Source organism: Anopheles marshallii, chromosome 2 (assembly GCF_943734725.1).
Source record: "Anopheles marshallii chromosome 2, idAnoMarsDA_429_01, whole genome shotgun sequence".
In the NCBI taxonomy this organism is placed as follows: Eukaryota; Metazoa; Arthropoda; class Insecta; order Diptera; family Culicidae; genus Anopheles; species Anopheles marshallii.
In genome coordinates this window covers 31,477,530-31,500,740 of record NC_071326.1, presented here as the reverse complement: position 1 = coordinate 31,500,740, position 23,211 = coordinate 31,477,530, and the positions used below count along the sequence as shown (strand labels likewise).

The following is a 23,211-nucleotide window of genomic DNA, read 5'->3' as shown; positions in this document are numbered from 1 at the left end:
GGTTGCGACCGGCCACCATTTGTCCACACTTTTAAGGTTTACCGAAGCTCTCCAAAATTATGTGGGAAAAATGCATTGTTTACCGAGCCGGATGAATGAAGTTTTTGCATCTCGGCGCAGCGACTATTTTTCGAAGCCACTTGAGCACTTTATTTCGATTTTTCAAACAAACTGTATTGTAAAAAAAACCTCACAAACCTATCTCATATTATAACGCTGTCGTTTTCCATCATCCATCCGATCGTGATCGTGATGTTTTTTGCCACATTGCCGTTTTTCACCATTTAACATTAAACACAGACGTAAAAAAAACTCACCCCACACAAAAATTGCTCGAAATAAGAGCGAAAGTGTGATGAAACAGTGATTTAACGCGGTTTTACCATTGCGCTATTTGAGAAGGTATCTACAACACAATAACAAACAAAAAAAACAGTTTATAATACCGACCATTAGGTTTGATTTACAGCAACGGATTTCGCACCATCCCTATCCCGGTGGTGTCGCTTTCCCACCCTCCCCTGATGGATCAAATGGACAACACATTTCTCCAGAGTAAGAGCAAACAATAAAATTGACCAACAATCGGAAAAGCGATTGGGCGTGGGAAGTGGCCACCAGTAAATCATCATTTCCAACCAGCTGATCCGAGTCGGTTGCAACCAATAATCGCAAACTGTTTAAAATGCGCCGATAAAATGAAGCCATTACGCTTAATTGAAAGCGCAAACCCACCGCGCGTTGTTGTGATTCACTTAGGGAATGTATTACCGTGATTTTTTTTTTGCGTTTGTTTGCCAGCAACACTAAACAAAAGCGGGTTGGAGTTTTTTTTTTCCTGCAGCATAAAAACATGATTTTAAACCCTGATGTGCGAAAACAAACGCCATTTCCGTCGGTCGGAAGCGAAGAGGCTGCTGATAAAAAATTAACAACCAATCAACTACCCCCATCAAGCCATTACACCGCTTACGGGGTTGCGTTGCGTTGTTTTCCCGCACATCCCGTAATAATGGGTCATATACTGCATCGAAAACGCTCGCCGGGAAAACATATGGCCCGTGTTTACTGCCCCGATTAGCTCCAGTGGATGCAACATAACCGACCTCCATGTTACGAACCAAGCGAAACACACAACCATCGGGGCCCATGTTCGGTTGCAGCTCGGCACGCTTCAACGAATGGTGGAGAGCCCTTGGATGTTGCTGGCGGCAGCAAACACAGCTCGGACGTGAGGAAAATAACATTAAAGCACGGGGGGGGATGTGCATAAGGTGGTTCTGTGGTGGCCGCATCATGCCCCACTGGAACAGCTGACCGGCTTGTTGCTAACAACGTACAGGTTGGTCTCATTTCGTACACCGCCAACAACACCAGACCCAACAGGTGGCCGGCAAGGGCCGGCACGATCCTTACTAACCAGCATACCACAATGCTGGTTGGGGTTTTTCCCCCCCAATTGCTCGTTGATTTTATTTTATTAGATCAATCAATTCGATTACGCTCCGTTGCTAAGCTAATTTCATCTCCGGCATTGAAACTAACGTCGTTTTCTTAACCAACACACCGCTTCCCGACTTTGAACACCTCCGCAGAAGTTCCATGTCCCAATGCTCAAGAAGAACTCAAACCGTCATGCGAGTTCCTCACGGCGCAAGGCGTAGGAGTTCCTGAAGAACTCAAGAATATTGGCGAAATGGCACAAAAATGTAGGTTAGAATCATAAAAAAAGTAACTACCCAAACAATTTCTCCTCGCACAAGCAACTCCCCACACAGTCGGTTACTTCGGTCCGTCCGGTCACTCTGCAGGCAGTTCTAGACTACTAGCCCGACCTGCCGGCCACGAAGCAAAGGCAGTTGGCCCATTTTACAACAGCGAAACTGACGCGTTTCGCTTACGAACTCCGCTCCAGAGCGTCACCCAGGTTTATTTGCGTACACCGCGAGAAGGTGGGACCGTGTGTCCACTGGTTTCGTCGACTCCACGTCTCATCTACCCCCCTGGAGGGGTTGACCTTAATCGGTGCTTACCGTTTTTTTTTGTTGTCTTTCTTGTTTCTTCAGAAGCGATCGGTGGTTAGTTCTTGCGAGGCGTTTCGCCCGATACTTGTGTTCCCGGGTTCCGGTACGTTGAGCGCCAATCTTGTGGCACCTTCCTTTCCCGGTGCCGCAAGCCGTAAGCGTATCGAGTACCGTTGCGAACAGGGGGGTAGGGGGGTGGGGGGGGGATTGCCTTTCGACGACCATGACCCAATATTAAATCGACGCATCGAAGCTCAGTTAGAAGCGGTCAATTACAGCTCGCCGACGCACTTGCTTCCTTCCCCATTGACCGGTTGTGTTCGTGGCGTGCTGCTGTTTGTCAAGCGTACACCGGTCGTGTGCTATTGAACGGAGCGACTTTGTTTTGCCTTTCGCTCAAAACGATCAATTTAACGAGACCCGCGCGTTAGACCTTCCGCGTGCAGGATGCTTTTTAAAAGCCGTGCCCGGTGCGTTAAAATATTCCGCCCCAAATATGCACATCCGAAATGTACGACTTCCAACGAACGGCGTTGTTGGATGGGTTTGAAACCTTGAAGAATTCGTTGAGCGTGATTGAAGCTGATTAATGGCAAAGAGTTTCTAATTATAGGTAAAGCCACTCCGCTTTAAAGTGTTGGTCCAACATTCGGTTGATCCAACTTTCCTCATCAGGCCCATTGAAGGTGAAGCGACGATGGTAGTAAGATTGTACCGGATTAAATAATTCTTCGGAAGTCCTATTTTCAGGCACGTCTAATGGTTTAGTGATAGCGGAGGTCGATCTTCATACGGCATGACCGGTTTTAAATCACATCCGGACTGTTGGGCGATAAATGAAGAGCGATTGTCCCGACTATATCCGGTCAAGAAGAGTCAACCAATGTCAGATACTGTCGGCGAAGTTAAAGTTTCCGCTGTGCTGCTTTATATTCATCTGCCATGAATCAGTTAGTCAAAATATCTCGATCGTTGAAAATGATCACAGATAAAGCGGGCGCGGATCTCTTTGCCAGTGGCTTAATTTGGCGTGCTATTTGGGCACTGTTGTCGGTTAGGTAGATAAAAATTCCTGCGCCAGCCACCGGTTGGCACACACGATAACCGACAGCATAAACACAACCCGTGCAGATAAAGCTCGACGATACACGGACACGGCCACCAGCGCCACCCTGTGGAAGCGTAACGATTCGCGACCGTCTTCGTATCGCAAAACAACGCAGCAAAGCGAATTATATAGTGTTCCCGGATTCGAAGAACGATCCACGGAAAAGACCGTTCGGTTATGCACCGTTACTTTCGTTAATTAGTGCCCAAACGAAACACGGTCGGTGACCAAAACAGCGAAAGAAAAAAAAAAACATGGGAATTTATATCAAATAAAAGCAAAAGAGACACAATCCGAAAGAAACCGGGTTGACCAGAACCGGACCACCGTCCCCGGGGTCCAGGGGACCCGAACCTCGTGAATTGACAAATTAGCACATCCGTTGCCCGGGTTTTGCTAGTTCGCGTTCGCGGTTTGTGAATTGCAATTCTCCCCCCCCCCCCCCCCCCCCTCCCCCCTCATCCCCTTCCTACTCTAGAGGGCGCTCCTTGGAGGACACGGGACAACGATGGTGAAAAACCATTTAACGGAGTAATCGCCTTTGGGATAAACCATTCGCGCCGAGTTTGCCCCATCGGTTGCCTTTATTGCCAATCGTGCCCTCCTGGACGTCTCCGGCGAACATCAGGGCCGTTTATTTCCTTCCTTCAATCCCAATCGGTGGGCTATTGACCTGCTTTGGGTGGGCCAACTTCTGGTTTGGTCAAGGAAGGAAAAGATGAATGTGTTCACATTGTGCAGCCGTCCGGTGAGGGGGGGAAGGGGGGAGGGGGCAGGGGGAAAGGTGGGAGGAGTGGGTTTGAGTTGCGTTTTTCTCTCGAGCCCAATCTCGTTCTCCGTCCCAGCATCCAACATTATTCCTTGGGCCGTGCTGGATCGTTCGGTCACAACCATGCAAACAGGTTCTGCGCGAACGGAACACTGAAGTGGACACACGGGGAGGGTGGAACCAACGAAGCAAGAAAAAAGAAAGAAGGAAAACAAGTATGCACAATAAAATAAAACCACCTATATATTCACCCGAGAATGAGACCCCCCAATGATCGCCACCGCCAATGATCATCGGGAGATGATCTGGTAGATTCTGGTCGGTTTGCGAGGATCGCGAGCGAAAGAAAGCAAAGGGGGGGGGGGGGGGGGGGGGGAGGGTGTGCAACCCATACGCGAAGCCCATACCCGTCGGTCGATGGACGGAAATAATGGACGGGGCAGGAGTACAGTTATAATTGCGGATCCCGAAGCCAACCATCTTCGGTCGGCATTCTACACCCGATCCCCCAAACGACACTGACGCGGCCGAACCCGCACACAGTCCCATATTATGTCCCACATGCAACTCGAACTCGGTTCAGCACCGCACGCAAGGTGGACGATACGAGGTATGGGAGTAAGAGAGTACCCCTAAGCCTCCACCTATCGTGGAAGACTCCCTTTGGGGCGGGACACATGACGAGATGCGATCAAACGGAACCCCGTAGTTGGAAGTAGCTTTATTGAACGACCACTTGGACCTGGTACACCTACTTGGAGGCGGCTACCGCAGAGGACGGGTTGGTAAGCAGCTGCGTGTAGTACTGCGCGGACTTCCCATCGACGGGGGTGTTAAATCTGTCCCTCAGGTGATCCGCATCCGGCGATTTTTTGGCCGTGTCCACCAGCGGTTGCATAGCATGGGCGAGTGCCGCGAGCGGATACACGTACTCGGCGTCCGCGACGAGCGTACCGTTTTCGGCCGTAAGTGTCTGCAGTAGCGCATCCACCGCACGGAACCGTTGCTCCGCGGTGGGAAGCTGTCCGATGAAGTTGACCACGGCGGGCAGTGTGCCGGCGCTGGGTTTGGTTCCGTCGGGCAGCTTGAACAACCGTGCAGTCAGGTGGGCGAACCGCTCCGGGAAGCGTCTTGCGAAGGAAACGAGCGTCTCGAAGGAGTTTGTGGCCAGGCGGTCCCGTAGCTGCTGCACATGGTCGTTGAGCAGATGCTCTCGACTTCCCAGCACGGCGTTATCCACGTTGCCCACATCGACCGTGTAGAGCGTTTGGAGCAGTGGGTCGCTGGACGAGTGCACCAGTTTCTCCACCGTGCCGTACACGTTCCGCTGCAAAGTTTTCAAAGGCAGTGCCCAAGCGTACGTGAGCAATTCTTGCACGTTGGACGGCTGGAAGTGGCCGTCCAGCCGGGGATTGCTGTCCCCTTCGAGGAAGCTGTACAGTACGGCCCGCTCTGTGCGGCCCGATGCGAGGGTGCTGCGAAACACTGCCGACTGCAAAGCGGCCACTTCATTCCACGCCGCACGCACCTGCTGATCGAACAGCTTGTCCAGCTTTGCCAGATCTGCCTTGGTCGGTTCGAACATCGCCTTCAGATTATGCATGGCTGCTTCAATGTTTGGCAACAACTCCTTCAGGCCAGTGGCGCCAGATGCTGCGGCTGCTGCTGCTGTTTGTTTCGATTTCGATGCTAGCGAACAGCGCAAACTGATCTGCTCGAACTGTGTTTTGTGCTGTTCGATTTCGCACCCTTTGTCGAGGGGGCATTTCTCGAACGCTGCCAGCCACCCTCTGATGGTGGCCTCCACCAGGATCTGCTTGAATCCGCAGACCTCCTTTTCAGCGTCGGGAACATCCGCACACACTGCACGCTCGAATTGGGCGAACACGTACAGGGCCAGGAGCAGCAACACACTCGCGGAGCGACACATCAGAAACGGAACGATCGGATTGGTTTTGTGCTTTTTTATGTAGGAAAATGGTAACAGTAAAGATGGATCTCGAGTGGTTTTATACCGTTCTGTTTGGTTGTGAATGGTCATCTTCCATTCGAAGCAATATTAGCTCAGATGTTTGTCGGGCAAAGTGTTTGCCCACCCTTCAACTAGATTAATTATGTGGGAAGAACTCGGTTCTCGGCGAGTATCTTACATCGCTAGTTGGGGGGAGGTGCCTTGGCAATACTGTGCGACAATGGTGCCTTGGGTAATCACATTGGATTTTGGAGCAATCAGTACCAAGAAAGTTCCCTAGTGAATTCTGTTACGTGATCTTGCAGATCTACAGCAAAAAAGACGCCACTGGTCTAATTCGATCCACCCATCACCCAACAGCAACGGTTCAACACACTGGGTAATGTAATTTGCAAAATGAAAGTAACTTACGTATCAGCGCCGAATGCGGGGAGATCATTGCTGCTGCGTCGAAGATGCACGCGTCAAACAAAGATAGTTTATTTCGCCCGCGTCACGCAAAACCACAACAACCCACCCGACGGAAGTAAACAGCCGACAACTTTCTTTTGCTACAATGTCCGGCCCCGGGGGCGACCTTCGACAGCACCGTGCACCTGGCACAAAGATGGAGAGTTCAACGAGTTCGCTACGTACGGGCGTATTTACTTTAAATACTACTATGTTTAATGTGGTGCGAACACGACCGCCACGCAACCCCACACACGGCCAAAGAACTTTCTCCACGTGCTTTATGGTATGGTGGGGGGAGAGCAGGAGGGGGGGGGGGGCTTCGAACGATGGTTTGGTCAATTAGCACTTCCCCTCTTCAAACACACATTCAACACTATAGTTCACTGGTTGCTTGTCGATCGTTCTCACTTATCGTTCAAATACACACACACTAACACTCACACACATACGCACGCACGCTTCCCGAAAATGGGGGTTCACTCTGCTGGCTACGTTCCCGATCCCGGCAACGTTACACAATGGACTGTTACCTAACGGCGGGCGGGAATCGAGTTTTATACACCGCGAACCGTTCCCGAACAGGCCCACATCTGGACGCTGCCCGGGGTGGGCTCTCCCCGGGCTGATTCCCTCTCGCGACGGTTCCGCGGGAGGCCACCGCGAGCCAGCACAAAAAAAGGATGAGCTGAGCAAACCGGACGGGAGCTGACACAACTGGCGAGCAAACCGAACCGAACGTCCGCCGAACGCGCCCAGCGCCGCTGTTGGACTGTTGGCAGGCACCGATCGTTCCACTTGGTCCACACGCCGGCCCATTCGGGTTGCAGTTCTGCGCCCCACCCGTGCAGTGTTTGCCCACGCTCTCGCGGCACGACTTTCTTTGCAACAAAAAAAAAACCATGAGCCCCACTCAGCGGCCGCCCCGAAGCCACGAAGAGCAGACGAGCGCAACAAACTGTACGCAATGCGCGTACGATCACTCGGAGCGGAGCTGTGTCAGGAAAGCTGCCGCAGAGAAAGCTCGGCATGAAAAGCTCATTTCTTTTTTTTTTATTTTTAAGCCAGAAGAGATGTGAGGTAGAATGACTTGCCGAAAGAATGTCTATCGGTCGGTTGAGGTCATCCAAAAGGGGCATGCGTTTAAACGATCGATCTTTCTGCGATTATCGCCTCCCCTTGAATCGAAACACTCTGAACGTATATGCCTTAAATAGGTCAACCCGGGTCGAACCCCGCTGAAGACAGCGTCTTAAAAGCGTCCTGCCTGTTCGTCTACATGCACGTGGAAACATGCAATTGAAGCGCAACAACAGGTTTTTGTGGGGCGATTTTGCATTCGCAACAATGCAGAACGGCGTCCACGGATGTCCCGGTTTTAAATATCGGGCGCAAAACAGAATAAAAAAAAAACTTTTCAAGCGTACGCTACACTGTTTGCAGTTTGTATAACACTATCGCATGTTACGCATTGCTACATTCCTGGATGAATCGCATTATAAGCCTCGATTGTTATGGGATTTATGCATTGTAACACGGCGCTTCTATTGTGCAAACTTTGGCTATCAATTAGAGCATAATTATCTAATAGAAATTAACACAATCCAGATTACCTCCGGGAATGGCTTGATGGTTCGAAATCTACCAAATCGTTTGTCACCACTAATTGGCAGGCTGAGCAAGATGGTGGTGAGAGCACAAAACCGCACAACTAACAGCTTTTCGAAATAGTTGTTTTTTTTCTCGTTTACCCTTCTCACGCAAAGAACCTTCCCGGGCTAAATGCAAACCCGCAAATCAACTAACAACCGTTATGTTCCTCGTTTTCCACCATGCACAAACAAGGAACGTGCCCAAACCGTTCGGTCATAACCTGCTCGAACTGACGCTGCGTTGCAGTTTTGCGGCGGACAAACGCATCGAAAGGTAAATAAACATCATCCGTCTGGTGGGTTTGAGTGGGCATGGTACGGTGGGACCAAAATACATACGTTATTAATTAAGCGAAAAGTGAGCACTGCTTGTCCTTTCGGATCGGTTCACTCCCGAAAGGGGTGAATCATTCTAAGCGAGAAATGGTATTACAGATTTTACGACCGTCGTGGTCGTAATTTACCGGCAATTCAAGCTGGCCCTTTATCGGATGTTAACGCGGAATCAATACGTTCCTGAAGCTATTTTTGTTTGTTTGTAATCTGACGATTATTGTTTTGTTTTTATCATCTTTAAAAAAAATCCTTATTTTCAATCTTCTTGCTTCTAAAATCTTAATGCAGGAGTCCTGATCATAAATATAGTGTGTACTGCGGTTGTGTGTTATTAATTGTAGAACGTTCTCTTGCCACTTCCTTCCCGAAACTGCCTCGCCTAATTTATTTGATTCCTTCAAGGAAGCGTAACGCAAAGACATTTCATGCAAATACAGGCAGTCCCCGAGATACGTTATTACTCGGAAAAAATCCGCGCAAGTCAAATCCGGAAGTAAAATCGTTTATAGTTCAAAGTTAGATAGTTGACTTCCTTCTCTGCACTTAATTTATTCTACTAACCAGCCTACTTTGTGATAGAATACAATAAAATAAACTAAAAACAAATGTTTTATATGACAAAGGGAACTATTTTAGACCAATTTTACACCTTTTTGCTTAGATTTTGTGCTATAAACTAACTCAGCTGTCAAATTTCCAAAAACTGCGTATCTCCGAATCCGCGTATAAGCGTGGGAGCTTCCCACGATGTGTGAGAGACCAAAATGTCAGGTACGTTGGCCATCGTACCTTGGGAGACCGCTAGGTGTAGATGCACGGTAAGAGGAACCGAGTATCTCGGGGACCCTGCCTGTATTGTCAAAAAAGAAGTAAAAAAAAATCGCAGAAAATTACATCGCTAATAGCGCCGCGAACTAAACCAACCTAAACTTCCTTATACATTTGCGAGACGTTATAGATTAGAAATGAGAGAAAAGCTTACAATCTAAAAAATACCGCAACAAGTGATAACTCTTCCATCCCCGTTGCCTATAAGCTGGGCACACACTCCACTGGCTGTCCAAAATCCACGAAGTCATACAAAAGTTTTAAAAAAATTGGGTCCTGCCGTGGACGCGTCCACAAAGCACGAAGTGAAAAAGGATTCGGAATTATTAGAATGACGCGTACGGAGCATACGGGCTGATCGTACGACAAACGCTGTCTCGTTTGTGCGTACGGTAAAGGATAGGCGTTTATGTTAGATGTGGACGTGGACGTCCCGTGTGTGTCCAACCATACATTCTTCATGAAAATACGTTCTGGCGAGCGTAGCATGTTGCATACTCGGTCTGTATTAAGCAAATGCTATCTTCTACTGCCTCTTCTAACTACCTTGCACATGGCTAGGGATCAATTTACGTTTTCTCTTCCTTTTCCTTATTGTAGCGCTCGAGCTCCTTCAGGAATTGTGCCTTCGGTTTCATCACGTTCGGGCGATCACCGCGACAGTTCGGGCAGAACCAGCGACCCTTCGGTTTCGAGATAAGCGAAACGCAGCTAAAGTGGAACCACTCTATCGGGCAGAGATCATTATCACAGAGGATCATTTCACCGAATGAAATCTGAAAGTGAAAGTAAAAAAAAAAACAAGACTGACTTTAGCAGCTGATGTGTGTGAGGTTTTCACTATTGAACCCACCTGATCGCACAGACAGTATGTCGGTTCGTCCGGATCGATCGTTTCCTCGGCCGCCGGCGTATCTTCCCGGGCTTCACGCGTTGCATTCGATCCCCGACCTCCTGTTTTGCGCTTTTTCTTCTTGCCCGCGTTCGCACCACTGGCACCACTACCGCTAGCAGTGTTGTTACCGCTTCCGTTGCCCTTTTTCCCACCACCACCACCACTACCGCCGCCACCACCAGCACCCTGGTTGGAATTGTTGAGCTGCGAATTGCTGCTGCCGGCGCCACCGCCGGAATTGCTGCCGTTACCATTACCATTATTGCCACTGCTGCCGGAAGCATTGCTGGAGCTGTTCGTACCACCGTTTCCACCGTTGTTACCAGTCTTAGAACCATTGTTGCCTCCTGCTGATGAGTTCTGGCCGGATCCGGGTGCTAACGTACTTATGATATTATGGCTGTTTCCTGATCCACCCGTGCCACTGTTGCCTCCATTCCCATTACCACCAGTGCCTGCTTCTTGCTTAACTGTTCCGCTTACGCTTTGTCCACCATTTCCACCGGAGGAGATAGTAACGCTACCTGCTGAGCCACCGTTTCCACCCGCTGCGTTACCGGGGCTTCCACCCGATAGTATACCAACGCCGCTGCCAACGCCACTATTACCGCCAAGGATATCCTCGATCGGATCGACCTCCATCGCACTAACACCACACATCGAATTGGGTGTATTTGAGCCGTTTGCTGAGCCACCGGTCTGGTCATTGCGGGTTCTACGGGCACGTTTCGAACTTCGCTCATTGCTCAATGAACCGCTGCCGTTGTTTCCTCCATAGATTCCGGAACCATTTCCACCACCCAGTGTGTTGTTCACTCCGTTACCGCTGGTTCCGTTGCTTGTGTGCATGATATGCGAATTGGAACCGATTCCACCGTTGCCACTGTTATTGCCAGCACCACTAACGCCATATCCACCGGAAGCATTCGGCCCGTTGCCGGTTCCGTTGCCCGTCACCCCGTATTGGCCCGGTCCGTTGCTTGAGTTACTGCCACCACCCAGGGTACCGATAACGGTGGTACCATTTCCATCCCGACCTCCGTCTGTTTTATCGTCCCGGGCATAATCAAGTCGCACGAAGAACTCGTTGCCAAGGTTCATGAAATCCTGATCGAGTTGGCGTGTTTTGTGATCGATCAGGTCTTGCAGTTGTTGGATGATTTGTAACTTTTCGTCACCTAGCTCCTGTGCTGCGATGAGGCTTTTCTGTATCCGAGAAGTGGCCCGTTTCAAAATGTTGCTCTGCTCTGTCGTTGCCGATGATGGTGCTTCGTTCGCACTGGCTTTCGTCGTTCCGGCGGCTGTTCCTTGGGCTTGATTGACGCTCCATTGGTCGCAGTACATATTCACATCCCGCAGATGACCCCGGTAGAGGACATCGATTTCGCGAATGCGTGACAGATGCCGCTGCACATCGTCGGGTAGATTCTCTACCGAATCGAGATAGTTTTCTACGTAGTTGGTGGAATAGTGGGCTTCCACCGTGACCGTACCTACGTTAAGCATTGTTGCCGAAAAATGGATGATGGGTTAGAACGAACGAAACGGGCTTACTTTTCTTCCCGTGGCTTCACAAACTTTCTGTTTTTCTTTTCAACGCTGACCAGTTGATTACACACTATATGTACCGTGCAAATGAAAGGCATTCGCTACATAGCCTACATTGTTTAAGCCGTATCCGTCTCTGGTAGCTTTAAACCGGATGAGTGGCCAAGAGAAGTGAGGGTCTTAATCGTACGGGTCAACAAAATATACACACGGCCAAAGTTTCTTTATCTAAATTTTCTGACCTAAAGCGTGTTTTTTGCCACAGGATACAAATGCAAACCACCAGCTAAATAGTTTTCTGCTTTTCTAACGCGTCCTTCACTTATGATCCACTGACGCCACTACGTATGCGACGTATTATCAAAAAAGCAGCGAGAGTTTCCGCTTTTGGTAAAGTTTGTTTTTGATTCGCAAATATGTGGTTTGAAAAATGGCGACGATGCACGAATGTCCAACAGTGGTAAGGCCCGAAGATGTCAACATTGACAAAGCGTAGAATTTTTTTTTTGGGAAATTAAAAAAATGGTAGGGAAAAAGGTTGTTAAATTATAAAAATTAAATTAATGGTAGCAATGCAGTAATAAGAGAAAATAATGATTTCAAACGTCGTAAATTTAGTGGTAATAAACAAAAGATGTCAAGTATTGCACGTGATATTTTAAACGTTTTGTTTGATTAATTTTATAAAAATATTTTTATTCGCTGATTGGAATATGTTGTAATTAAAAATAGATGATCAACCTGGTTTATTTTCTCGACAATTATTCCGAACTATTTCAAAACAGAAGAGGAATTCTGAATAGGGAAATATTTTTGAAATGACTCTGAGCCTAACCACTGTTCAACAATTTGCCAGTAGTGATGGCAGTTGGAACGCTACCGATCCGGAAGGTTCGAATCGCATCCAGCAGTTCTGTTTTTCACGTATGTGGCGAATTAAATGTTTTGTGATAGTTAAAATAATTTTTGAGTGATTTAAGGATTATTACAATTCATTATCAGTGGCAAAACACATTTACAAGTAATTTAATGTGGAATAACAGCAACATTGCCTAAAACTAAACTCAAAAAACAACCAAGTGTGCCACTTGGTCGCTGTAGTGTGAATTCGAACCATTCTCAACGGTTGCGGTGTGACAAACGCTCGTTCGATCTGCTCCCACTTTCTGCCCAACTGTTTGCAGGCTCGGATGTGTTTTGTTTACGCTCGCGCAACATCAGTCCTTGATATTCCCGCGTGTGTTTTTCTACGTTCGTACAAGCGGTTTCATTTCGTGATATCCTAAGCAAAAGGATAACCAGTGCTTAAACAAGTGCGCTTCGCTATCGTTCTCTTTCTCGGTCTGTGAAATACGTGCGTTCCGTTCGCGTAACCCGGCAACGAAACCATTTGATTTGCAATATTCGAAACTTCACATCAAAGTTGCACGCTGTTTTTTTGTGGAATTACTATCGTGCCAAGTGCCAGTGTGCCAGTTCCATAAGTGTTTGCCCCTGTGACGCTCGTGCAGCATCCAAAGCATCAACATGACCTCGACAAACTTCACGGTCGGATTCGGCGAAAACTCCAAGGCCTCCAGCAAGTAAGTAGGAATATCTACCGGTTCCAGCAGCGTCGCGCTATCGAGCTGGTTTAGTTGTGGGGGGTTTCTTACCGTTGCCGTTGTCGTTACGTTTTGTTCGGTTTTCGTTTGCGCCGGCTCTTTCTTGTCAGATACGCTTTGCGTTTGGAGCCTGCGATCCCAACGAGAAGGAGGTCGACGTGCTCTGGGCCCGGGACAGGATCGTTCTAGCGTTCCCATTCTTGGGGTTCTGCTCTCGTTCTTTTGTACGGTCCGCATTTACACAAGTTCGCCTCGTGTTTGCGGCAGAGCGGAGGAAACTTGGTTGGGGGACTTTGCCAAATGAGGTGGGAAGCTTTGTGGTACTCGGATATGTGCTGGAAGTACACAAAGCCGACCATTTCTCTTCATACAAAGGAAAAGATCTCCGTCTGATTTTAATTCGCACTCGTACAAATTAAAAGTTTGAGCGAAAAATAGGGCGAAATTCATCAAAGAAAAGCGCTTCAATAATAATTTCCTTATTAATAGATTTATTTATGCAAACATAAAAAAGAGTACAGTGATTTATAAATTTAATTGTTTCAATCGTATTAAAACGCCGTTAAACGGTACTACAATTGATTTACGACCGGCAAGCAACTTATCGGTACGAATATCTTTACTGGCGTGCCGAGCTGGTTGCAATTCAGAACCCATAAAAGTGTAAGTAAATGCAAATCGTGCTACTGACGGTTGAATTAATCTTGCCACCATAAATCCAACCACAATAGCTTGTTTAAAATGGTAGTAAAGATTGTATCTTTTCATTTTAGCCTGCAAAGAACGTATCTATCGTTTGCTGAAGGTGGAATGAAGCTATCGGAATATGAATAAGGATGGGCATAGTTATGGTACACCGCAGAAGTTGATCACCAACCCATTTTGCTGCCATTGACAAGGACGGATTGATCGAATGATGGTTAATGGTTTGCAGCATGCCTACAAGTCGGAAGAATGTGTGTTTGCAAAGAGACACCCAACACTTTGGACTGTGGACAGCTACTTGAACCTTAACACTGGAACATTGGAAGAATTCCTCAAATTCTCCACCGTAACATGAGGCATTCGTTGCTCCGGCCGTTTTTGTATCGAACGTTGCAGACTGGATCCGATGATTCCGTTGCCTCGTTCGAAGAGATTCAAAGGAAGCAAATTGTTTACATCGGCCCTTAAGAACCTACCCGGTGCTGGAACCGGAGTATTCGCCCGTAGTGGATCGGAATGTGGGCCTCTTGGGCGCTGCGTTACAGATATGCCGGTGCGTATCGAGGGTGGCGAGATAGAGACCGAAATGGTCTCTTTATATGCACACCGGTCAGATGAGTTTTATTGTTTGCGGTGTTCCGCGCTGGCCACGGATCGTGAATCTTTATGGTGGGTTTCGGGTTCTTGGTCAGCTCCCCCTGAATGCCAGCTCCGATTACATGCAGCCAGTGCCTCTCCAGTTGGGTTTTTGTGCGCGTTTCGTTTGCTATTCCGGCATCTCGAAATGGTTTTGCGCAACCACCTAATGTGGCACCACCAGCGTTGGCCTGCTGGGCCTCCATCTGGGTTGCATTTATAGTTTTGCAAAGCATCCGCGTGTGGGCTGCACCTTTTTGTCCGGTTGGTTTAAAGCGAAAGCATTCAATAATTACAAACTTCTATTGCTCAGCACACGCACACACGAACGCTCGGGGCAATTGGCGATCTTACGGTCGTGGCGTTTCTGGAGGATTAAGCCGGTTTTCTGTCTGTTACCATTCTACGTAGGCACACCGATTATTACAAAAAAAATAACTAGGGTGGTGGTACCAGCTGATGTGGTGCGAAGGGGGTTTTGTGACGTGTAGTTAAGACGAGAACAACTCCTTCACCGTACTGGGGCATTCACTAATGTATTATTATTATTTACCTGTGTTCCGAGGGCAAATCGTCGCCTTTTGTCTGCGGAGCAGAGTTGTGCGTATTGCGGAAATCTTTACACCACGCCTGGCATCAACACATTTGGGTAATGGTGCTGCGTTTTTTGTTGGGCGATCTTAATCGGCCCGATTCCTGTAGAATGGTGGGATTTCTCTCATTTCCTTCTTCTGCAGGCTAGCGCTTTAGTTAGTTCTCTTCAAGGTTGCCAAAACAATACACGCAAACCAAATTCAACAGACAACTATAAATTGGAGCTTCAGGGATTCGTTGTCTCACGCTGGATAAGTGTGTGTTTGTGCTAAAAGCATTGCAAGAAGCGTAATAATAATGCAACAGTATCTTATTCTTTATAAACTAATGCTTTGAACTTAAGATAATATTTTTAGATATCGCAAAATTAGCTTTTTTGCAACAATTTACCTAACGATTGCCCACCACGACACAATCTCGCTTTGTTTCGAGAGTAATTCCATGCAATAGCGCTCTTCATGAACTGATCGCTTTCTTTGACAGATCATAAGACGATAGCGGACAGCTGAAAAGGGAGGGTTGGGTTTTGCTTGAACGCCTCCGAAGTGGTTCCACATCATAGTCTTACTAACGGATGGGAAGAAGATCAGCTTTCAATCCTTGACATGCAGCCAAACAAGAAGGAATCATTCACGTTGCAGGCAGATGAGTCATGCTGCAGCCGCGGGCAGGAAACTGGCATGATGAACTGTCTTGAACTCTCGTTGTCGCGGCTGGTTTTGAACCGTATTCATTGAGGGATGTGTAAAACACAACCCGCGATAGTGTTCCATCCGTGTGCGCCATCCTGTCGAAGGAAAATAATCTATTTGTGTTGTTCTTTTCTTCGCAGCAAATAGTTCTGCTGTAGAAAATGGAATGCTTGTGGGATGATGCTTTGTATTCGGTGTACGATTGATTGATCCCTAACTCGAATTTCAATGCACTCTTATATGTCTTAAATGCCCTGAAATTGAGACGGTCGTATGGTGCAGCCAAACGCATGACCAAAAATTTTCTGCATCGATGCACCCCACGTCCTGTGGTTTAAGTGTGTTTAGAGTAACAATCTTTTTGGTTGCAAATTGTCCGCAGTGCTTTTTGAATGTTTTATACTTTTTTACATTATTTTTTTTTTTGTTTGCCAAAGTTAGTTGGCTCTAAATCCTTAGAATACCAGCAGGAATTGTTTCTCATCAATCAGATTTTGAAATTAATAATTGAACTCTGTCATCCTCAAGCCCTCTCACATGGTATCGATAATCGTTTCTCTGCTACGTTAGGTTTCAATTTGTGTGTGAAACAAGTCGTAAACAAAATTATTATTCATTTTCTCATGCATTTTGGACTTCTCACTGAAGGAAGCTTAATAAGTTTTCAGACCGACTAAGAATTAATTAGTTGGGAAAAGATAACCAAGCGACGACCGCACTTTGCCGACCCCTGATTTAGACAACTTAGGCAGAAGAGTGCAAGACGCACTGTTTAATTTTATCTTTAAAATATATAATTATTTCGAGGAAAATTTGGGAGAGATCATAAATTGGATTGAATTGGAAATAATGAATCACAATCTCCAGCTAGTTCATATAATTTAGTTAGAGTTGGGTGTAAAGCTGTATCATGAATTAAGTTGGTACGATTGTGGTAAATTAAGTTAAACCTGTAATGTCAATAATAATTGAATGAAATCGGTTTAAGAAGTTTGAGACGTTTAAGAAGTGGCTTGCATGAGTTTCAAACATTTTCATTGTTTAATGGCTATTTTACATTGTTCAATTCCACTTAACTTTTTGATGTTTAATGAAACTGACAAAATAGTTTAAAATAAAGCTGGATAAGTTAACTATAACCTCAACACATTATGAGAAAAAGAAAACAATTAGTATTATTATATGAATTACTTTGTTTTAATGGATTTCATGGACTTCACATTAGCCATGGAGAAGATATCATTTGATATAAATAATAATTCCTGGACAATACATCGGTCACACTCTCTTCGGAACGTAATCCTCTTTCATGGCTTTCTGTCTAGCCAATAATCGTTCTAGAACAAAACCATTAAGCAGTGCGTTCTGTATGAGTCACCGCAAACATTGTCTCCTATCGGCGTTTTTGTTACATTTCTCCATCCTCGGTTCTGCGGTTCTCGAGTGGATTCTTTGGTAACAGGAGAGAAAAAGAGCAGCAAGTGATCTTTGTGGTCACCAAGGGCAGTTGTTCGATGTAGACCCACTAATTGATTTCTCGCTTGTCGTCCGGGGTCACTCTAGACGTCTAATGGACATGGATGTTTTCGATGTTAACTAAAATCAATTCCTTTTCCCCCTGGAAGTCGCATTCGTGGTGTTGACTTATCACACCTTCTCTTGCTCTATCGGTGGTTTACTTAAGCCCACAAAAGAGGTTTAGACTCTTTCCGTTCAGTGGATCAACCGAGAGATGTATTCATTCCGGTGACACACCTTGATTGTCTTGAAGAAGAAAAGAAAGGGTTCCAAACCCACCCCGATTACAAGAGATGCAACCCGTTTAGGTTAGACTTTCAATTTTCATCACACGAAAGAAAAAAAAAAAACGGAGAACGTTCGCGTCCCACTGAAAGATGAGATGCGTCCCTTTATTCCCGTTCAGGGCAGAGTTACGCTTTGTCACTGAGTGCGATGAGTTATGGTTTCAAGATCGTCTGCGAGCGTGCGTTTGGGTTGTGTCTGCCGCATACCGGTGATGCTGTGTAGGCAATTGATGTCGCGCCGTTCGAACACCCATAAGACCGAGCTGACCGGAAGAAAATAACAAGAAGTGTCCAAGGATATGGTCCAAGTGGTTGGTTTGTGGTTGGGGGTTGGCATCGGCATGAAGGCACTCCGTATGCCATTTAATACAATTGCTGGCGAAGAATTGCTGGCGAAGAATTGCTGGCGAAGTGTGCATCGGTTTGAAGAATAATGTTTCCGAACCCGAATGTTGCCCCTTTGGTGGATGGCCATTGGATTATGTTTCAATGTGCGGAGTATTCCAGCACCAGCACTAGGTTTATCGTCTTCGTTTGAATAATTACTCGTCCAATTGTCGGCACATTCTACTGTCGGCTCTTGGGCAGCTTGTTGGATGGAAAGAATATTATGCACATTTGTGCATCCCTTACGATATTGGCCCAGCACCGGTACCGCCATTCTAGCAAGACAGCTCATAATTCATTGCACCAGGCGGGCCCACAAGCTGACCTTTCATCTTGGCACTCGGCACGGGAAAGATTTATAGCGAACATGGCGGCAATTGATTGGCACCGGGATGAAACCTGAGCAAAAAGCAAGCAAGAAACGAACGAAACACATATTGACAGGCCAATGTCATTGGGTAATCGTGGTGTGCAATTGTGCGAGTGATTGGCACACCGGCGCTAAGTGGGAGTCCGGACATCGACTCTGCAAGCAACGGATTTAATGGTAAGAACATGAAACCTCCGAAGTTGCTAGAATGGGTGGCAACTTTTTTTTTTTTGCGCAACACAAATATCGCTCTTTCCCAAAACGCCAGCAAACAAAAAAAAACTATTCCCGGAGATTTGAGGTTGGCGCAAATGGTCACGTGTGCGTAGGTGCAACAACTTTCCGTTGCTGACGATGAGGGTTTTTCGGGCGCATGACTTATTAGATCTAAAATAGGGTAAAAAAAGCCATAAAAAGCGGTGACAGCGGCGAACCTGATAAGCTTTTACGTGTCTATTTGTCACATTTAAAAATGGATCGTCTACACCTCGTGTTTTTTAATATACGGCCGACAACAGATAAATCACATATGATGGTTTGCCTTCTTTTTGGGGGCGACGGATAGCAAATGACACATCGGTTAATTAGCGATGTGGATGGGCATGCGTGACTAAATGGAACTCCTTGACCCACCGGAAAGCATTGCTGAAGATGTACATTCCGTGCAAAGTGGAACATGATTATGAGCCGACTGATGGGATCGTTTCGATGATCGCGAACGCAGCCAGCGCTTTGTCAATAAAAAAACAAACCTTAAAATAATACTCCAACCGCAAGCGCAAACTTTTCACCAGTCAAGCGAAGCGAACGCACGCGTAAGTGGCGTCGGCGAAGCAAATGAGATGTGAAACCGACACGATTCTATAAAGAGAAATAGTAAACAGAGGCAGCGAGAGAGCATGTCTCGTGGGGGGGTTTAAGAGTCGCACTTGAAAATGGCAAACAAAAAACCCAACAACGGCCGCGGCGACACTGCGGAGTCGTAGACAGGAAATAGCTCCAAGCTGTGAATCATCGTGATTTTATTTCAGAACCAGCGTTAATGTCGTGCAATGGCAGTGCTTATGCCGTCTGGGATCTCCCATGATATGTGGTGATATTTAAATGATCACAGGAAAAACGTAGGCGAGCTCATGCTCTTGGACCGGGAGTTGGTCTAATGATGATCACTTGATCGGATCTAAGCTGGACTCAACTTCTGGAGTAATGGTGTTTGATGTCGTTGCGCCCTAAGACCGGAGAGTAGAATTTATAATTTTGAAAAGTTTGATGAGAAATGAAATGAGAATCTTGGTAAGAGGCGAATGAAGCCGCCCAGCTCAAAGTCTCTATAAAAACAATAAACAACAACCACATGAAAATCTTGGGTATTGAAGTTTAAAAGCTTCTCATGAAATTAATAATTTATACTTAACAAACATAAGCCTCATAGAATACGTTTTTAATTCTTCTGATTTCGATTCAAAAACACTCCAGCTGCCAACCGAAACAGCTGGACCATGTCTACAATGCCTTCGCCCGGTATCTGTGAATTGATTCGTTGGCAAGCTCTCCACCGGCGACCTGCTACAGCACAGAGTTGCAGATGTTTGCGCTCATTAGCATCTCCAGCGTCCCATTTTGTTTGTCGCACCTCTTTTGCATCGGCTTTTGGAGGTATTGCAGAAGTGCGGATACACGCCGGACATCGCCGAATCCGAAGCCAAAACGTGAACCAAATAGGTATCGATCGGAGCCCAATCGTACAGCCGGCTGTCCGGGCGCTGGCGTGCGAAGGTCTAGGAAGAGTTTGGCGAACGCTTTTAAAAATCGATTATCGTTTAAACGGCACTGGAGGGTGAGTGTGTGGTAGGAAATCGGGTCGGAGGTTTTCGGAGGTTGATACAGGCGCGAGAGCGGTGGGCTAAATGAATTAAAGAAGAATAGCAAGCAGGGGAGAATAACACCGAACACAACTCAACGTCAACCTCGCTGTTCGAACCCCTAACGTGCAGCAGTAGTAGCAGATTCCCGGTTGGTGTTAAGAGGCAAAGTGTAGAAATCGCATGCCGGTTAGCGAGTTCTTTTTCCTCTTTGGTCGTTACGTTGAGCATAAAGCATAGAAACGGACCAGCCCGGGGTCTGGCCGGCTGAACTGTGAAGGGGAGGAGAGTGAAAAAGTGGCATAAAATAAAATAGAAATACGTCCCCCCCATAATTCTAAACCCTCCGCTTTTCTTTCGTGGGTGGCAAAACCAAAAACGGCCATCGGGAGTTTCAACACAGTCCGGTGGGTTGCGGGGCCCCACGTTGGGAACAAGTGGATGCTGCAGAAGGGCACTAAAAATTGATTTTAGACTACGGTGGCAGTGCGAGTCCACTTGGTGTGTGGACGGCTGGATGGACGTTCCGAAAAGCGAGACCCCGTTTACCGGACGTGATGATCCGCTGGGAGTTCGGCTGACTGCTGGAGATGTTCCTCTGTCCATCAGCTGCGTTAACGGTAAATGGGAAACCCGCACAAGGTTGGTGGTGGAAGTTGAACCGAGACCGAGTTCCCGAATCAGCCCCGTACCAGCGACACCTTTCACGGGTCAGAGTCACCAAGGCAGGGGTGGTTTTTCTCAGTTAGGTCTGGTGCAAGAATTCGCTGGGCGAGATGTCGATCGGTGGTAATTGCACTCCCGGCACCGATTGACCAGACATTTTGTTTAACGGTGCCCAACAATGTCTTCGCTTCGCCACTAAGCCGCCGCGCACTTGTAGAACGAGGGTTCGTGCCTTCGCGTTCAAGGACAGGGAAAGATCTGCTGCCGAAGACAAACATTCATCGAACTCCACCACACGGGCCTCATCTCTGGGGAGTTGGTGTTTGTTTTTTTTTCCGCTCGGATGATATGTATATCCTCCTCCTTATCCTGTTCCCAATGAGATTCAAGTGGGTTTTTTTTTGCCGCAACTATCCATGGGAAAGATTGTTTGACATAAATTTAAATTCCAAATTGGAGAGCGGGTCCAGTGTTACCCGCCCCGTGTACGTTATTTGACACCAGGCTTATAATTCCGTGGCTCGGCAGGTGGAATGAAGCAAATTGGAATACGCCAAACGATGGGTCGCTGGCCGCTATTTGGCAACATTCAATTTAACCGGGCGCGATAAGTATAACTTCTACTGCGCCTTTCACAATCGATTCAAATTAGATTCCAATGCGCTATCAGCTAGTCCACCCGAGTTCATCCGAGAACTAGACACTTTTCCACCGTGAGAGCGGCTTGTTTTTGGAATGTGAAATCTTGTGTCACTTTGGCTATGATTAAGTCGTCGTTTGGGTGACGACCCGCACCCTGGTGGCCGCCTCTGCATTCTTCCGGAATGTGCGACACGGAGAAACCATTCACAAGAAAACTTTCCTCCCGGAGTGCATCGCCGGACAGCTGGCGAGGGCTGGTTTGGAGTGGATGTTTAGACAAATATTGACCAACGCGCACACTCACCGCTCGAGGATGGGCACTGGCCATCCACCGCCGATTACTTCGGGGTACGGTTGACGTTTGGCCTGGATTGTGTTACTGGCACGCGGGTCTGTGCGGGGGTCACAAGTGCAGGGAGCAGTTTCTCTCTTTCTCGCTTCGAGTTCTTGCTTCGGTGCGTTCCGTAGATAATTGAGTTTGCCCAGAGCTCAACAGTGCAGGTCACACCGACAATAATCCACCGGGACGCAGCGAAGAACTCACCGACGAGATCGTAGTTAATGGTTAAACTTCTTCTGCGTCTTGCTCCGGTGGAATGATGACGGTGAGAAAAATGGTGCCATCCGACGAGGGGGGGGAATTAAAGTAGAGGATTAAAAGAAAACAAAACCGCTTCCTTTCATTTCATCTCCACTGCAAATAGTTGGTGAAGAATTTAATGTTTACCAGCCCTGTTACGCTACAATCCGGAAGCTACCGGTTATCAAGCATAAATGGCCATTCTACAAGTAATGGTTTCGCCTTGCTGTCACAGATTAAATTGCTACTGACGAGGCGGGCGGTCCCCGCTTGATGTTTTGCGGTCATCGTGCGACATCTCAGATGACATTGCTTTTTACGTGACCTCAATGCTTTTTGCTCTTACGGTGATATGTCTAGAATGCGCTTCAATATAAGCTTCTCCTGTCGATCAACCAAGATCACTTCGACGAGGAATCGGCCGTTGCAGTGGCGTGATAGAATTGGTGAAGCAAAGATAATAACCGCAAGTCGATGGCGCCGGCGTCTCGCAGAGAATTAACGTTCCGGAACCGATACTGCTGATGGCGATCGGTTAGGGAAAACAATCAAATTGGTTTTTATTTGTTTTCGCCCAATTTATCTGCCAATGTGACGTGGATGGATGGGATGACCTCAGCAGTTCTTGGGAGTTCTTGGGGGTTTCTTTACGAAAATTAATAATTTTATCTGCCAAGCGCATCCAATTGATTTTCTAGTTGGGTAGTTTTTTGTTTTTTTGCTAATTATTCTCCATTCTAATGAGCTCGATTCATGGCCGGTGAATGATCGCGTCATTCGATGTATCAATACCAGCGGGCCGAGATCGCTCTGACTGATGATATTTTTTGGAGTGAGAAAAACTTCACCCAATGGTAATGATTTCGTCCGTTGGAACATTCTGAACTGTACCAGTCGTCTGCATGTTGTTCCGGGCTTTGTGATTCGTCTCGGGGCAGCTGCTGCTGCTGAACGGTTCGATCGTTCGAGACGACGCGCACACACTCGGCACGATAATTTCGCACCATGCGTGCACCATTTCTTATGCGTAAATGCTGCCGCTCTGTTGGGTTGAAAACGATTCGTTCGGCGGAGCCTTATCAGTTC

The 23,211-nt window shown here is 47.1% G+C and overlaps 2 protein-coding genes across 2 annotated transcripts; both read right to left on the bottom strand.

Annotated features, from left to right (window-relative positions):
* Positions 1-4,652: 4,652 nt before the first annotated feature.
* LOC128717853 (uncharacterized) lies at positions 4,653-5,831 on the bottom strand. Its single transcript, XM_053811526.1, has one exon. The coding sequence runs from the start codon at positions 5,829-5,831 to the stop codon at positions 4,653-4,655; it is 1,179 nt and encodes a 392-aa protein (XP_053667501.1).
* A 3,877-nt stretch (positions 5,832-9,708) lies between these two features.
* LOC128707449 (uncharacterized) lies at positions 9,709-11,540 on the bottom strand. The gene is made up of 2 exons (XM_053802401.1): positions 9,993-11,540; positions 9,709-9,915 (listed from the first exon to the last, which is right to left on the bottom strand). The coding sequence occupies exons 1-2, from the start codon at positions 11,538-11,540 to the stop codon at positions 9,709-9,711; spliced, it is 1,755 nt and encodes a 584-aa protein (XP_053658376.1).
* Between the last annotated feature and the right edge of the window lie 11,671 nt (positions 11,541-23,211).

What these genes read in the sequence shown, in the direction of transcription:
- LOC128717853 (XM_053811526.1), bottom strand. Translation starts at nt 5,831, where the DNA reads ATGTGTCGCTCCGCGAGTGTGTTGCTGCTCCTGGCCCTGTACGTGTTC.
- LOC128707449 (XM_053802401.1), bottom strand. Translation starts at nt 11,540, where the DNA reads ATGCTTAACGTAGGTACGGTCACGGTGGAAGCCCACTATTCCACCAAC. An exon ending in CATACTGTCTGTGCGATCAG is followed by an intron (nt 9,916 to 9,992) that starts GTGGGTTCAATA and finishes TTTCACTTTCAG; the next exon opens with ATTTCATTCGGTGAAATGAT.